Here is an 18,387-nt window from a genome sequence, read left to right as displayed (position 1 = left end):
GGACAAGCGCCTTGGCATTTGACCTGATTGTTTTCCTAGGTTTACCTATGGAATTCTCCTGTTTGGTTTGGCTTAACCATTCCATATCAGTCTCTCGACCAGTAAATAGATGAAGATGATGAACTAGTAAAGGGGCATACATGGATTAATATGTGGATTATTTTGAGGATAGCTCCAACTCAGCGTGAGTATATCAATATATAAAACTTATATCAAAAAGTAAATAATATTCGGTTGTATTTGTCACCAAGTTTATTTCGATATAAAGTATATATGTATATTCAATTGTAAAATATAGAAAAAATTTATGTCAGTTCTTCTAGTAATTTAACAATTTGGGAAGTTCCTTGAATATGTACATTGTCATCACCTTCATTTTCTTCGTTATTAAGACTTTTACTAATTTTTCCATTCCAACCATATCTATCTAGTATAGTTTTTCGAACTACATGATCTCGTGTATCTGTTTCAGAAATTTTTAGCATAACTGTTAGAAAATCTTCTATTGAAAATCCTCTGCTCCAAAATATTGCAAAGAGAAGACAGTAATCTCCACATGTTGTTGAAAGAAATCCTTGGAGTAGAACATCATTCCATTTAATTAACTTTATTCCAGAAGGTTTTAAGATTTGAGCGACATCTGGATATGTTGAAGGATCTCGTCCTGTTGAATCGAAATAATTAATTTCGGATTTTGTTCGAATAACTCCTATCCAGTGTTCTCCTGGTTGATAAGAATAGTGTGTGTTAAAAATATATATTCCTTCATTCGATAAAAATTGTTCTTTAAATTCATTTCTTGCACAGACAGCAAAAAAATGATTATTAGTCATGTGATCTTGGGAAAGAACATCGAAAATATTTGCTGTATTCATCCTTAGAATATGCTTCCGCCACTGAGTCGAACGCTAAAGTCAGAAGCGATTTCCATCATTCCATCTTTTTGTATATATGTATTAAGATAGACATTTTCTGGTGTTGCAGTCCGAAAACCGATATCGATTGTTAGTGAAACATGTCTCATTAAATGAAAACCTTCGGATGAGAGATCTCCTGTCAAATCGAAAGCGTATATTGCAAGTCCAGTTTCATATTCAGTCAGTCCAATTCCACTTCCTTCAGAAGAAAGATCTTTTCCCATTGCATTTAGAAGTTGTACATATGGTCGAGTATACATTCTATTTTCAAAATTTGGAGTATATCGTTTTCCAAAAGGTAGTCCATCAATTTGTAGTTCTACATGACTCACATCGTAATGACCAAATTTGAAAGGATTACGATTGTATGATCCATTTTCTCCATCGTGTGATGAAAGTGAAACAAGTATTAAATTTGGTCTAAGTGTGTTATCAGCAATTTTAATTTGAGTATGGGTTAATCCAGTATTCACATTATAAGATCTGGTGTATACCCGAGAAAGAGGATACTTTGCATTAACACCATTAAGTAGTTTTTCGTTATGTAAAAGCTGAATTGTTTGGTTGATTTTTAATTTTCGAAGATGAAGTACACATTTCGTCAACTTTACTTTTCCCCCTCCTCCAGGAGCAGCTCCTGTTGCCATCAGACAATAACTTGGTTTACTTCGGTCTAGTTCTAATTTACAATTCAATCCTGGAATGAGATATCTTTCCTGTTGAAAAATGCTAAGATGGAGTCGTCCAAAAAATTCAAATGTGTTTGATCCTTTAATAAGATTCTTTCTTGCTGTAGACGCAGTATTATCGAAATCCGCACCATCTTTTGCAAGATTATCATCTTGAAACCATCCTTCTGCTTTTAATTGGTATTGTTTTGCTTCTCTGCTATTATTGAGAAGGGTTTCTATGAACGATCTCATAGGATAATCACTTGAATGTTCAACAACGGATCCATTAATTTTGAATGTTGCTGTTTTGATTAGCGAATGAAAAAACGCATCCCCTGGTACAACATTTACGTTACCAACAGTATTGTCTAAATTGGAACCATCGTCCTTGACTACTTTTCCTTCGATTTGCAAATATGAATTACTTAAATCGATATAGTGATCTACATCTCCAGGTATTTCAATTTCAATTGGTCCATATTCACTGAGTCGTGACGGACCTAATTCACTATAATATCCGTGCTCCACCGAACTATGTGTGCCCGGAACATCAAATATACCCAAACTTTCGTTTATCGTAAAAGGAGAACCCGTTATTTTTAAACCTGTTGAACCAATCTCTCCAGAACTCATCTTTCACTATTGATGTATGTCAATGAAATGAACTAAAAATATTGAGATAATAATATATAAAACATTTCAAATTTTAAAAAATATTTGGAGTGGCTTTTCTCCGTCGTTTTGCAGGTTTGCTACGGTTATTTAATTTTCTTTTCCCAGGTTTTCTAACTCTTGGAATTACTACTTCATCTGTTTCTTCTTCTTCTTCTTTTGGTCTCTCTACCATGTTATTAAGATAATTGGATGCAGCATCTAACCCTTTTTTCCCTAATGAGATAGCCGTTTTTTTTGCTAGAGGCGCAACAGCTTTTGCTAATTTTTTAAATATTCCTGATAGTCGTCCATTTCCCATCACTCTTTTTCCTTTATATGGTGTCAATCCGCCATTTCCTGTTTGATTAGACGTGTAATATTGAATGTAAAAGTTTTTTGAGTCTTCTGGAGTATATGGAATTAATATGGAATTCATTGTTTCTTTCTGAAATGAACCGTTAGTATAACCTTCCCTCCATCAAATGGTACTTTTTCTCCATCATCACTTGTTATAAGGGTCTCTATCACATCAGTAGAAATTTTATCTACTTCAACGTAATGCGCTTGACTGAATTCTGTATAAACTCGAGAGAACTTCTTTCCACTTACTGGGACAACTCGTAACAATCGTACATTTGCATCTCCAACGAGTCTGTTACTTACAATTGATGAATATACGTATAATGATGTAAATCCATAGTTGATATCCGGAGATGTGATGTTTCCGTGTTTTCCCACATTATAAGTTATCTTCGGATCTAATCCTAAGATATTTGCGAAATCTTGTGAAAACGAAACCTGAACACTCGAATCTCTTACATACAACATAGATTTGTTGGATATTTTGTCGTATTCGAATTCTATAGTTGGATGGAAATTGAAGGATTTTAGAACATCATGAGCTCGTTGAATTACTTCATCTATATCTTCGTATCTTCCATTTCCAATTTTTATGTCGAAACGACGAAATCTCCCATTAAGTTCCGCTTTTGTGATGCTTATTATCCCTTCTACTACATTTGGTCAATTATTTAAAAACGATATATCTTTTAGAGCAACTTCCCATTGTCCTTCTGTAAAATCTACATATCTGGCTAGTCTAACTGTAAAGTTTGAATTAGTATTTTTAGGAAAGTCACTAAAACTAGCATCAGAAGGAAGAGTTACGAACTCCGACATTTTCAATTCTTTCAATGAAGTTCAATTCCTTATCATCCTCTTTTATTTAACAAAATCTCTTTCATTGACCCAGCTATTGAATGAATCAGGATATCCCATCCATTTAACGAGTATTTCCTTTGTTCTTCCTCGTTTCCGAGATTTGAGAATTTTCTCGATTCGAAAAAATGCGGGTTTTTTTACTTTCTGTAGTTCATCTTCATAAAAAGTTCCATCAACCGGTTCATTTGCCAAATCACGTAATTTATAGATAATCGGTCTTTCAAAATCAAGTACTTCTGTAATTTGAAAAACTTCAACCGTCCAATTTATTGTGAAACCTCTTTCGAAAGCTGTTCTAGCTTTACTAATACGAACGTAATCATCAATATTGAATTTGGGAGTACTGTCAGAACTATATTCTCCATTTTCATAAATCCTATTCCAGATTCTTTCTTGATTTTCATAATTTACATCATTCGGTTTTATTCCTAATGTTGTGTGAATAGTATTGTTATATGCTTTTACCATTTGTGGTAAAACATCAATATATCTACGTTCATCCGAATATGTCATGAATCTATACATCTTCATCCGTAATGTTTTGTTGAATCGTTCTATGATGGAAGCTTTAATTGTCTCATTCTCAGATGTAAACCATTTTACTTTATTTTCTTTCAAAACCTTTTTGACATCTCGATTATTAAACTCTTTTCCTTTGTCTGTTTGAAAAACTCTATAATTAGTTCCATCCAATACTTTTTTTAAGGCTTTTGCTACCAATATACCTGATTTGTTAACAAGAGGCTCTACCCATGCTTTTCTTGAAAAAACATCAATCATTGTAAGTAAAAATGTAATTCCATCATTTTCAGCTCGATGAGATCTAACATCCATTAAATCAGCCTGTAATTGTTCACCAACTCCTGCAACAATTGTAGGTCTTCTTCTAAATTTCGTTTTTATTTGTTTGTGTAACGTATAAGCATCTTCACCACTTAACCAATCTCTAACTTCTTGTTCGCTTTCTTTTCTCTGAAGTGCTTCAATCAGTTTTCGTGCTCCACCTAATGAAGATGGTAGATCCGGGGTATAATAGAATTCATTTAGTAAGTCGTCCATTTTCCTCTTGTTCCTACATAAGGTTTTCGTGAAGACGATCTATTCAAATTGGATTTTGATTTATTTGATAAATTCGAGTTCGACTCCTTGATAATTTTTTCAAATATAGGTTAAATTGTTTCTCAAATGAACTTGGAGAAAAGGGAGAAGATACAATTGATCTATCTTTAACACGAAACTTTCTTTCAAGAAGATTTCGTAAGTTCTCAGGTTTAATCTCTCCTGTAGATCCTGTTATTTTCCCGGTTAAAGAATCATAATTTCCAGACTTTTCCAATTTTTCCAGAAGTTTTTTCGCTTTAGTTTGATCTTGTTTCGAACCGAAGTCTTCAACTATTGAAGAAATGGAATAAGATCTAGAAGATTTTGACGATGGTTCTTCTTCGTTTAACTTCGGTGGTGATAATGTGTCTTCTTTTTTTGGTGATTCTTTTAAAACTGTAGAGTCTTGAGACGAATTATCTTCGGGTAATTCAGGTGTGTCTTTCTTTAGAGTTTCTTTTGAATTTTGAGGTGCTGAAGGTGTTTGTGACATCATTGAAATCGGTTTTCGAATAGTCGGAGACTGTTCAATTGGATAACTCCGAATTGATTTCATTTCATCTAAAAATTTTTGAAGTTCAGCTGCATACAAATTAACTTTGTTATAGTCTGAAATAGTGTTATCATTATTAATTTGACGCATCCTATCTCTGGTCTCCTTAACCTTACTTACTCTTGGATTTTCTATTGGATTAAAACGAAGTGACGAACTATAGCCATCATTGATAATTTTTGAATCCTGTTGACTTTTAAATTGGTTTCTTTTGTACTCGTCTTCAGAAACCAAAAAAAATTTTTTTGTGTACTTAGGAAAGCTCATCTTCCTGCTGAATGATTAATACAAGTTGAGGGATGGCTTTATAATCCGTTTCAATAATCCTCTTCCGTTTTGCAAAATCTTTCGTTTATATTTAAGAGGTTTGTTTTCATCGATAATATTCATCAACTCCTTTTTATGTTGACTCAGAGAATGGTATTGATTTTTCGTTAAAGGTACATTCCCATATATAATATTTTTAACAATTTCAAGTAATGTTCTAATTACTTCTTCTTTCATATGAGGTAAAGCAGAACTTGCAAGTTCATCTGTAAGACTGTTCAGTATTTGCAGAATTACTCTGTTTTTTTTCATTCTCTTAGAAAGTGGAGAATTATCCATGATAACTTAATTATCTTCTTTTTCGTGGTTTAAACAATCCTCCGAGCAATGGTTCAACTAATCCTGGGAGTATAGCACCCGCGATCGGACCTAGTAAAGCCGATAAAAACCCTCCTTTTTGCAAAAGTTGTTTCTTTTCCAAATTTGATGTTTTAGGACTAATCAGTCGAGCGATGTTCGTACTTTGTCGACTCAAAGCTTTATACTGAGCATCAGTTAGTCGTTCTTTTCTTTTAATGAGTAATTTCACACAATCAATAATTGCTAAAATTAAATCCGTTTTAGCATTTTTAATAATTGAATGTTGAGAAGAAATAGAATCACCAACTAGAGTTAATAAAGTTAGTAAATTTCGTTGAATTCTTTTTGTTTCAGCCATATCTATGTGATAATTTTAGTGATGTTATAGTAATCACTCAGAGGAAGATACAGAAGTAGTATGGTGAATATTTAAAGAGAACTTGGAATATATACTTGTTTTATTTAATTATGGAATACCAATCAAAATCGATTGCTTAATTAGGCTTATAAATAATCATAGGCGTAGAGTCAACAGGAGGGAAATTTCCCATAATTCTCATTGTATCATCGGTTTCTTGTCGGAGGTCCAGTCTCATGAAGGAATATGGTGAAGATGTTGCATCTCGGTAGGATTCCTGAAAATATTTAACTTGTCCAGGAAAAACTTGTTTTCCTAAAAATGTGATTGATGTAGAATCCCTGGGGTTTTTTCCTATAAAAAAATAGTGACTATTCAACGAAATTGTTCTAAGTTTACCAAAGAATAAGTTTTGTGTAATAGTAAAAATACTAATATTTAGATGGTGACTTTCTCGAGTATACAAATTGTTAGCCATCTTGATATTTGATGATAATTCCTCCATTAGATCATCAATGATCATCCATCTATTTTCTCCATCTTTGGGAAAAGTACTCGGATCTTTCAATCCTTCATGAAATTCCACTCCTTTCATATCCTCAAAAGCTTCCTGCCATATTCCATAGCAATATATAATTTCGATTGGAGAAGGGGTAGGTATTAATTGAGATTGTTCAATCAACCGTTTAACGAGTTGAGTTTTTCCTGATCCTGTTGGTCCTGTTATCATAGATGTGAAAGGAGAATGTAACCTCACATCAATTGATTGTAGTCCGTCTTTCTCCATGTTTTGGTAATTACTAACATTGAAGTTTTCATTTCAACTAATTATAATGATGAGGAGATGTTTTCAAAAATCATACTTTCATTATTCATAAGATTTTGAAAAAATACTTCTACATAGTTCACAGTAGCATTCATCTTTTCTCCTGTAATCCGAATAAAAAAATATTCAATCAAAGATGAAGCTACAGTTATTGCAAGTAATATTAAAACCGGTCCAAAAAATTGAAGCAAACTTTGTCGAAGCGGTTTTGATGTAGATTTAGTGATGTTATCAAAATGTTTATGTAATAATACAGCATCTTCAACTAATCCATCTGTATTATCTTTTTCTTCTTCACAAGATTTGTAAACTTTAGAATTATCCTTATGAATAGTTTCCATAATTTTATATATTTTTATATTCCTTCTAGTTGAACGAAATTTTTCATAATGAATAAATCATTCGACTTTCCCCTTTCTTATTACTCATCTTTAAAGAGTTTTATAACGAAGGGAGACTTAACCGATTCCACGAATAGACACGCCCGAACTCGTCCAACATCGGCGTTCATTCAACCGAAACGACATAACACCGTTCACCCCACCGGTCGCCAACCCAACCCCAACCATTCGACGATCGATCGCTCAACTCGTCGACACCCGAACCCCAAACCCATCGCATCGAAACCCGAAACCATCGCCCTCTTCACCTCATCCTTCCCACAATTCCTCTCGACCAGCACCGCATCCTTCCCACAATTCCTCTCAAACTTCATAACCTTAGCTCCCAACACTCACACACCTACCCCCCCAAACTTTCCATCAGACAACACCATTCTCCGAGGTTCTCGGGCTAAAATGTACCCAAAATCTCACTTTAAGTGCAAACGTGTGTAGATCTGCTCTCTACATACTACTTTGATCTATTTAATTTTTAGTGATTTTAAAATGAAAGAAAACTATTAGTTAAATACATGAAGCACTTGCATACTTAATGTTACACTTTAAATACTATTTTGACAAAGATTATTAAAAATCTAAATATCTAAGAAAAGTCATATACGTAATTATGTGCATGTGGAGAGAAGAATTAAAAGGATTTTGAAATGTAGTGTTGGAGAATCCCGTACAACCTCTACTTACGAAATTAATTCATTCCAGAAACCATTTCATCAGTAGAATACTTTGTAAGTAAGAATCCATTTGCTATACAAATGCCCTAAACCATTTCAAACCCCATGAAACTCAGACATAATATTTTTATAAATTATAAATACATGTAATGGTTAAAACCTGTAACAAATACGTATTACAATTGTGATATTACGTAATAAATGGAAAAGTACACTTGGAAAGAATAGAGAACAGAAGAATAATGAATAAAAACTATGAACTGTTGGTTATCTTTAGCGTTAGCCACATATTGTAGTTGTGAGAGAAGCTGGTTGCCGTATTGTTGATTTGGTTTGGTTTTGCTCAGAATAAATATTTTATAAACATGAACAGAAAAATTTATGTACATCGGCACTAACTAAAAAACTGTATGTCATCATACAAAAAAGCTCAGAACTTGAATTGGTAAAAGCTAGAGTTGTGCTACTATGTAGGTGATATACGTACAGTGTGCAGTGTGATAACGCCAAATTACACAACTGAGATGTAGGCGGCCAGTGCTTGACAGATAAAATTAAATGTAAAGGGCTGGCTAAATTGAAACCATTCACAGTTAGTTCAAAATAAACACATAGAGTAAAGGTGAAATTATTGTTCTTAATTTTTTTTGGGTTTTTATATTAAATTAAACAAATGGGTTAAAAACCAAAGGTTTCATATCTAAAAGCATTTTTCGTAGGTTTAGGCAGTACATCTACATGTACCAGGAGAAGTTAGAAATTTTGTGTGTAAATTACTTTGTTTTGTAGAGGTTATATTGTATACTTCTTTTGCCTAGAAGTTTTCTACAGAAAGACTGGGTTATACTCACGATTGAGGAAGGTCCTCAAGTTGGCAGTTGTGCAAGTGTAGCTCAGTAAGAGAAGTAAGAGCCCCAACAACTTCGGGGAGACCTTTTGTGAACTTATTGTCACCCAACCATAGCATTTTCATATGAGTCAGAGAGGACAGACTGTAATGTACACATGCGATAAATTAAAGGTGTTAACTGTAGAGGTATCAGAATAGAATCCTGCAAAATAGGATTTTATCACGTTGCAGCAGTGATAGTGTGTATATATTGTTCAGTCAGATAAAGTCAGGCCTCCGTAAACAGTGCTAGTATTGAACATGTGACACAGAAATATATATATAAGTACAGTAGATGCTAATATAATGTAAGTAATCCGTTAGAGAAACATTTATATTGCAAGGACTTTATGTTATATGAACAAAAAATTAAACTGTAAAATTGCCTAATCTGTTTTAAGATCTTCTAAAGTAAAAAAAACTAGACAGCTGTTTAATTTAATGATTTCACAGTAACTTTAGTGTTATTGATTTGTATCAGCAGCTTTTTTCTGTTTTCTTATCACTTTCACTCGGGTTTATAGTCCATGATTACCGTGGTTTTACGATAAGTGCCTTCCTTCTGTTGAGTGCATCTGGTTACAACCATGTTTAATCATACTCGCTAGTATATTACTCATATGCAATACTCACTATATCATCTGTGTAACTGCTCGGCAATAATGTCACTCATACTATTGTTTTTTATCGTTTACCTGTAAACTACTAATTACAAATTAAACCGTCCGCTGGAGTTTCCGGCAGTGCTAAGCTTGACGCTTCTACACTCGGACGTTTATTTCTAACGCTGAAAATAATCCACACACTTCTATAGCACAAAACACCTTCAATGTTTATTTACATCGAACTTTTCATTCTTTTAGACAGCAAAGTCTAGTCGGCAAAAAAATAATGAAAACCATTTATGTAGACAATAATGTAAAACAAAAATATGTTGAATCTTTATTTTATATAATAAGAGCATTTGTCTAATTCCCTTCACTTTATCGACATGCCTAACAAATTCTCATGGCAAACTAGACTGTCAGGATATTAGTATATATATAATAATAATAGAGGTAAATCAAATAAGTCTTTACATCGGCTTTTTTCTCAAATGTAGCATGAGAAAAAGCGATATTTTTAAAGCTAGCTATGAGATTCTCGCTATTCAAATCAAATTTGAGATCATATATGTACACTGACTTGACACTTTACCATATATGGAATTTTGTACGAAATCTGAAACAAAAACTTTACATAAATTATTGTCGTTATGTGGAATTCATGTGATAGGAAGTATTCGTTATAGGAGCTTCTACTGTACATATAAATAGCTCAGTAGTCAAAGGAACAAGTAGATATAAATAATTCAATGATTTACTATTGGGGGTCCTACCATGTTTTATGACGATTTTGATGACCCGACGACAAGGATATTTGAAAAGTGACAAATGAGGCGACCATTTATCACTGTAGGTGACAAGCGATGATGATTGTGTAAGTAGGCTTACTGAAGGTACGGCTACACGTAACAAACTTTTCGTTGGTTCTGAATTTTGACCGAAATCTCGAAATGAACGAAAAACACAGAATTATTTGAGCTGTGCATGCCCACCGAATTCGCCGACAAAACGCTTTTAATTGGCTAAACAAATTATTAGTGAGCACGATTCTTGCAGCTTTAGCAATTAGTATAGTCAAAGACACATATTATGATACACAATAAAAGTACGAAGGCAATTCAACATAGCACACACGATGTAACTGGTTAGGTTGCACTATTGTTGGTTAGCGAGCATGATTCTAGCAACTTTTAAAGTTTATGTAGTTCGAAGCACATAATGCGACACATAATAAACATATCACGGCAATTCACCATAGTAAATACGATGCAACTAACTTGATTGCGCTAAAGATAGTAATACTTTCTACCACAAAACTTTTGCTGCTAAAAAGGAAATTGTTATTATTAAAAAAGAAACGATTTGTAGCTATAGTGTATAAACTATAAATACATACAATAACGCAATTTAAGCAGTTGAATCGTGTGTACTACGTTGAATTGCAGTCATACTTTAATTGTGTGTAATTATACGTCTCTTGGACTATACTAATTGCAAAAGCTGCTAGAATCGCGCTCGCTAGCACGATTCTAGCAGCACAGAATAATTCTGTGTGCTTCGTTCATTTTGTGATTTCGGTCAGAACCAATGAACAATTCGGTACATGTGGCCGCACCTTTACTAACTTATTATTTGTCTATAAATCAACACGATCAAACAAAAGTTCGCTAGTTTCTGTTTGAAGCATCTGGCCCAGCATTTATAGACTGCCAGGTAATTTAAGTAAACAGCAATGAAATGCCACGACACACTGACAGCTAATCCGTTTCCAAGTCTGTGACTGACAGTAATTATTAAAGACAATCTAGGTCTATTTTCAGTACAAGTGTAGCCCTAAAAACCTAAGACGCCTGTCACTCTTCGTGGAGTAATCAGCAACGCTCCCAAACATCACTAATAAGTTTGTGAAGGTCGTTGGTTGAGCCATGCTTTTGATTAGCAGAAGTTCAAGCTGAGCAAGTTTTCGGTTTTCATCGAAACCCAGTGCCACCAGAATAGACATTGGTAATAAAACAACGAATGTGAAGAAGGAGATTGTTTTGGTTACCAACTTGAAAGAGGTGACGACAGTGATTTTAAAAGTGACGACAGTGATTTTAAAAGTGACTATTCTGACGACAAATTTGTGTGGTAGGACCCCCACACCAATACCGTGGTAATAGGTTACATATTCGAGCAAATGAGGTCGTTTAGTACCTTTTTGTCACCAGAGTTTCACTAAAGTATATGTTGCTGTATTGTACAAGTTACTGTAACAAATCAGGTAAATATATAATAACATTTTCAATGGATGAAGAAGATGTAAGGGTGATAACATGGTATGAACTACAGACTGATGATATATCAGGATATTCCTATACTAAGGTATGGTATGTTATTTATTCACCTAGTTTATCACAGCTGAAAAGAGAAGCACTACTCCGGCAGTGTAAGTGAAGGTAACTTATGTGCTGTTTTACCTTTCCAACTGGCAGTTCTCTGGAATGTTCTCTAAACACAGCTCCTTCACCATAGGGCAAAGTAAGTTCAGTGAAGGAATCTTTCCTTTGCATCTAAAGTGTGTAATGGAGACTTCACCAACATCATTAAGTAATTTTTCTACTGTTTTGTCTTGAAGAGAAGCAAAGAGCCAATCGTAAGACTTTCGTGTAGACAGACTGTACTGAACTCTGTAGACTATAAAATAAGTCGTGAGAATATAATAAATGCCTTATATTATTTACAACTATGTTTTCGTCATATTAACAACAATAAACTCTAAACAGGAAAAAGGACCATCATAATTCTTGAGCTGTACTAAAGTTTATAACTACTGAATGTTTAGAAAGATTTTATAGTTTGAAAATAAAACATAGATATCCTTCTCATAGAGTTATTTTACCACAAGTCAGCCAATAACATTTGATTATTAATATTCATAGGATACTTCTCAGCGTCAGCTGTGTAATACGCCACTGCAGGCTAATACAGCTTCAAACCTGGCTGATCTTGTAAATTGTGCCAAACACAATAATTGTAGCATATTATATATATTTAGAATATGCAGTCATCCTGATAGCTTTCTGAGAGCTCTGTCACTTATTTTCCTGTGGTTCACCAATGAGCCATTCATCAAAACCATATCAAGCTAAGAGCGTCAGGCCAAAGTAACGGACTGAAGAAGAGGCTTTAAATTGGCAAAAACCTTGTGATTGATGATGATTGGAAAACATTAGAATACTAGTGAAGTACTGAGACTCACTGTTGGTCTCATATACTTAACACCTTTCAGGAGGTTAAACTAGCTCGACATAACCCTCTATCGCTAACCATTTCTCTGCTAGATATTCCACCTTCATCTCTACCTAAACCCTTACTATACCTTCAACTTCAATATCTATGGAAGGGAATGTTAGTAGTTGTTAGTGTCAGCAGATTACCAAGCTGGTAATTAACAGCAAACGTGTTTACATACAATATCAAATAATGTGATTCTCAAAGTCTGTCATCTGTTTTCGGTAAGATCAGCTATAGCTATTATTAAAATCTTGGAATGAAGAACCCGTACCGAAGAAGATTTTATCTCGGACCCTCCTATTCGCCAGTCCAACGCCATACCGATTCGGCCGCAGAAGTTGATAGACTTGCTAGGCCATATATGTTGCTCTATGGGAGCAAATACCATGACGCAACGTTATGGCATACCGCCAGTAGAAAACCTAGCTATGATTAGTAAGCTTACTGAAATCTTCCAATGGCATTGAGCCAGGCTAATAGCAAGTGGTAGGCAACTCTCATCACTTCTCAATGTTTATAAGCTGATTTTTAATCCCCGGACAACGCCGGGAGGCACAATTAGTATCAAATAATAGAGAAGTAGTGTGCTAGTAGGTAGATGTATTGTAAAGGAAAGTATACAGAGATTGTTGATTAAGTAGATGTTAACAGTATCAGGAAGAGCTGACTAAGCACATCAAAAATATAACAGAAAATGCTATAACTCTTCCTTGTCCTTATAATTTGGTATTTACACCCATTTCTTTATTAATCTAATTGAGATTAAATTTTAAATTAAAATTTTTAATTCAATTTTAAAATAAACTTTCAATTTAATTCATATTGAAATGTAAATTAAGGTTGCAAGGTAAAGTGACATTGTTTTAACCAGCGCTACTGGTAAAGCAAAATAGTGGAAGGGCTAAAAATAATGATGAAACATATTACTAAGAAATAATCAGATATTTTATCCAAACTATAAAATGACAGTCAGCAAATTTGGTCTCCATGCTAACCATACTCTTTCATATAACAATTTATCTTACCAGTGGGTTTTGAAGACCTATCTTTTTTACTGGGTGTGCCTTTGAGTTTCTTACACTTGCGTTTTGGCATAACTCCTGAATGACTGCAGGTTGGGAATATAAAAAGTTAATACATTAAAAATCAAACTTGACAGATCACAAGCTCTACAAAAAACACAATTTAAGACAATTTGGACAATTTTAAACATCAGAGAGTGCAAATTTTTAGAAATCCATTTTGTAACTAACGGCTTGCTGCACAAATGTACCATCGTATATTTACTTTCTGAGATAGAGGACAACTCTCAAGGTAGAAACAATTCTCGCGTGGTATTCAGTATTTTGAATGCTTGCTATTTCTGGTATACTTTTCACAATTTAACAACAGGTCAAATTATCCATGAACTACTTAAGATGGTTTTAGAATTTACCAGTTGATAGTTGTTTGTTGATCAGAAAAGGCTCTCAGACTAGCTAATAATAGTCATATAGTGTAATTGATAGAGTCAGCACTATGTATTGTTAATTTGATACTTGTCCAAAATATTCAGCATCCTGGCTATTTTAAACATAACATTACATGTTCTAGAGGGTTAATCATTATAATATATGCGATGGGAAAACATTGTAACACATTGTAACATATTGTAACATATTGAAACATATATAACATATTGTAACATATATAACATATTGTAGCATATTGAAACATATGTAACCCATTGTAACATATGTAACATATTGTAACATATATAACACATAGAACATACTGTAACACCTGTAACATATTGAAACATATGTAACATATTGTAACATATTGAAACATATATAACATATATAACATATTGTAACATATATAACATATTGTAACATATTGAAACATATGTAACACAATGTAACATATTGTAATATATGTAACACATTGTAACATATGTAACATATATAACATATTGTAACATATTGTAACATACTGTAACACATATGATGGGAAGAAAACTGTGACAACCAGTTATTAAGTAATAAATAACGTAATAAAGTATTAAATAGGCAGCATTGAAAGGTAAAGCAAGCAGCTTTAGGCTATAAAAACAGCAGAGTATTGAAGTTGCTTACAGACCAATCAGTAATTAAACTAGTCCTAACACCTAATACTGATATTCTTGAACATTTACAGACTAAGGCTAGACCAGCAAAACATGTGATGATCACAAATGTACGCTTATATCTGTGAGTTTGTAAACTATGTTAACCACAGATATGAGTGTTGTATTATGGGATTTGTTAGGCTCAGGCTATATTGGCCTCTGAGCTCACAGGTGGTCTTGGCTCACAAACAGTACAGGTGGTCTTGACAATTACGGTAAGTGGATAAAGCTGGATAAAGCTAGCGAATAAAGCTAGTGGGTAAAGCTAGTAGATTAGGTAGTATAAGGCAGTATGGGGAGTATATAAGGAAGCGTAACTAAAGATGTGGTCTTTTCCATGAGAATCTACACAAATGAGATTTAAAATAAGTAATAGCCTAGTACTTGCTATGTTATTCTGAGCTCTGTTTGATAAATTATAGTAGAGAGTTACTTACTAAATTGTTACTGTAACTTGTCAAACTAGTTCAAGTTATGAACAGAGATTTGCTATCAGATCATACCAAGAGAAGATATTTCTGCCAGGTCTCTCCCAGATATTAGAACAGCTGCTTTAACAAGCTGTAAGTGTCTGACTTCCCTTAGTTACACTCCCAACAGCTAAACAAGCGGAGGCCAAAGATATGAGCCGCAGCTTGCCAATCACACTAGAGTAGGTATTCAAACAGACAATGAAACTAAAAACTAGTTTTATAGCAGTCAAATCAATAGAATTACTAAAGGCCTGTGCAGAATATCGCTTTCATTCAAATCAAGGTTTAACCAATGATATACATCCCCCCATAAAGGGGGGCTGTATATCATTGGTTTAGCTGTGAAATGGACCGAAATGATTAGCTGTTTTGCCGTCATCACTAATAATGTGTGCACACTAGGGGCGACTAACTGTCAGTGACCGCTAACCAACAATCAATATAAATTCAGAACTTGCATTCCTGATATCGAAAGCTCTTTTGTTACATTAGCATAGATCTTCTGGCATACACCACGAGCCTAGTTCTCTACTATGCTTGCCGAATGACATTGACCTTCACAATTGTTGATTCACAATTATTGAAATTGGAGCTGATGCTACAAAACAGCCGATCAAGATGCTAACTGTTGCGTTACTCGGTGTTGAAGTTCAACAATTTGAAAGTCCATCTCATCGTCGTTAGCAGCGATTAAGTTGGTCGCTCATTGTAAAATGATGTCATAGCAGCTAATCGTTGCGGTCCATCAAACAGCTATACATCGATTTGAGCAATAATTTGCACAGGCCTTGATAGCCAACAAAGTTTACTAGTGGTACCTAATGTACTGGAGACACCAAGTGTACTAACAATTTCAGTGTACTATAGTGATGACAGGTGTAATAGTAACACCTAGTACATATACGCAGGGCCGTATCCTCCTATACTGCAGCTACTGCCATGGCAGTACCATTTTTTGAGGCTCAAAATTCCGAAATTGACGTCATTTTTGCTTGATTTTAACACTTTGGCTGGGGAAATGGCCAAAATGTCGTTTATCCGTTGTGTGGGGAAACGGCATTTACGTCGCTTTTAGTATAAATCCGCCGTCTCGTAACGTTAAACAAAGGATATGAATGCTAGTAAGTTTTAAATATCATCAACAAGATAATAGTCGATAAATTAAGATATGAAACGATTATCCGAAAGGCGTTGCTTCGTGCTAATGAAATCGCGCCTCCTTGGAAAAGAAAAAAAGCTTTCAAAACGGTAAAACAAAATATTATTTGATTCTCCGATTGTAAGTGATTTTTTGGTGTGATTAGAATAACAATAATTCAGATGATGGGAGTAATGTAAAATTTTTAGACTTTTATAATACTTAGAATATACAGAGAAAAACGATCGTTGTGGTAGCTCGCACGGCAACGTTATAGCGTTGGACTCTACCGAAAGGAATGCTTCAAGCATTTCATACAGAGACAATTGTACATGGTTGTATTTTTTTGCAACATGCAACATGCATAGCTCAAACTTAAATCTACTAGGTACTACTTGCTCAGTATTATAGACTATAGTATAAGTACATTATTTTTAACATGGTGCTCTATTAATTTTACTTTTTAACTCTACAATATTATTTAATTAAATTATTTCATAGGAGACTACTCATCTCCTACACCATTCAGCATTGTACCCGGTGATAATTCTACCTCATGCTAGCTGTGGCCAACCCCTTTAGCAGCTCCCATTTACATTATATTTTTAATAAGCGTTGTTAGACACAATCTCAATAAACAGTTTTATATTTAGAAAACTGGATTATAATGTCAAATTTTCTGTTAGAACATGTGCCCCATCAGGAGCCAAGTGTGCTAGATTTGCATCATTTTGACTAGTTATACTAAAACTTTTCCCGGGGGAGAACCCCTGGACCCCCCCCTCCCCCCACCAAGAGGGCGCTCGGTACCCCTCTTGGACTCTCCCTGCAGTACCATTTTCAAACAGGTGGATACTGCCCTGATCACCACCCCTTGGGTGGTGATCAGCTAATTTAAAAACAGCTAATTTTGACAAGAACTTTAGATTCCAATACTGTATTGTCTGACTACATAGTATATGTGGAGCATACAACTCCTAGATGTTCATACCTAAAAATTGCCTGATTTGCTGGTTCTTTGAAATGTATGAGGAATGTAAAAATTATATTACTTTGTGCTACTTGAGTATTAGTCAAAGTACATGATAGAAAATACACAGCAATGTTATTTAACCTAAATTTTATCCATAGTATTTGCTATTAAATGTTCATATAACTTGTGCGTTGGTAATCTATGCTATGTTGTCTATAATCTAATACTATGTTGTGTTGTAAGTGCCAAATATGTGGAAATGTGATTACAAGCTCTTAAAAGCTCAAAAACGAAAGGCCGTCATAGATTGGAATCTATTTATTTCTCTGATGTAACCACATAATTTGTTTATCGTCTTGTCACGTATGTTCTCATGTGAATTGAAAGGCCAATACAAAGCTCAATATAAAACCTATTGTAGTACTAGTTTATGACAAACACACCTGGTTTTACCGAAGACCCCGTATTAAATATAGATACTCGCTACTTTACAGTTTAGTTTCGACATTATTCAATCGTCAAGTCGTTATCTGATCACGCGACACAATACTTCGCAAATAACTTTTGCAGCACTTTTCGATTATTACAAGTGATCAACAGGCTCGTCATGATTGTTAGACAATGATATGTACTCCTTCAAGCTAAAGCTAAAAAATTAAACGAATTTTTACAGTAAGTTATAAGATATCACTGCTAAAAGTGACAGCATTACGATGACGATAAAACAGACGCGTAAGAACAATAAACATAGTTTTATTGAATGCGTGAAGCATATTTGTGAAAATAATTCGACGAACAAGGTTGCAAAAAAGTGTAAACAGAAACCATCTCCCACAACTACATTACATTTGAGCCGTTTTGGAAAGGGAATCCTATGGCGGTCT

At 34.2% G+C, this 18,387-nt stretch overlaps 1 protein-coding gene across 1 annotated transcript in view; it reads right to left on the bottom strand.

The window, feature by feature from the left end:
- Window positions 1-13,883, bottom strand: part of LOC137404862 (uncharacterized) — a 115,816-nt gene extending 101,933 nt beyond the window's left edge. Inside the window, exons 1-3 of the mRNA XM_068091089.1 lie at window positions 13,796-13,883; window positions 11,954-12,170; window positions 8,852-8,992 (exon numbers count right to left, since the gene is read on the bottom strand). Of these exons, the coding sequence (XP_067947190.1) occupies window positions 8,852-8,992; window positions 11,954-12,170; window positions 13,796-13,865 (428 nt within the window). The 5' untranslated portion in view covers window positions 13,866-13,883. The remainder of the gene's footprint in view (window positions 1-8,851; window positions 8,993-11,953; window positions 12,171-13,795) is intronic.
- Between the last annotated feature and the right edge of the window lie 4,504 nt (window positions 13,884-18,387).

This window comes from Watersipora subatra, chromosome 9, assembly GCF_963576615.1.
Source record: "Watersipora subatra chromosome 9, tzWatSuba1.1, whole genome shotgun sequence".
In the NCBI taxonomy this organism is placed as follows: Eukaryota; Metazoa; Bryozoa; class Gymnolaemata; order Cheilostomatida; family Watersiporidae; genus Watersipora; species Watersipora subatra.
Note: the sequence above shows the minus strand (reverse complement) of the source record. Positions and strands in the feature narration are given on the sequence as shown.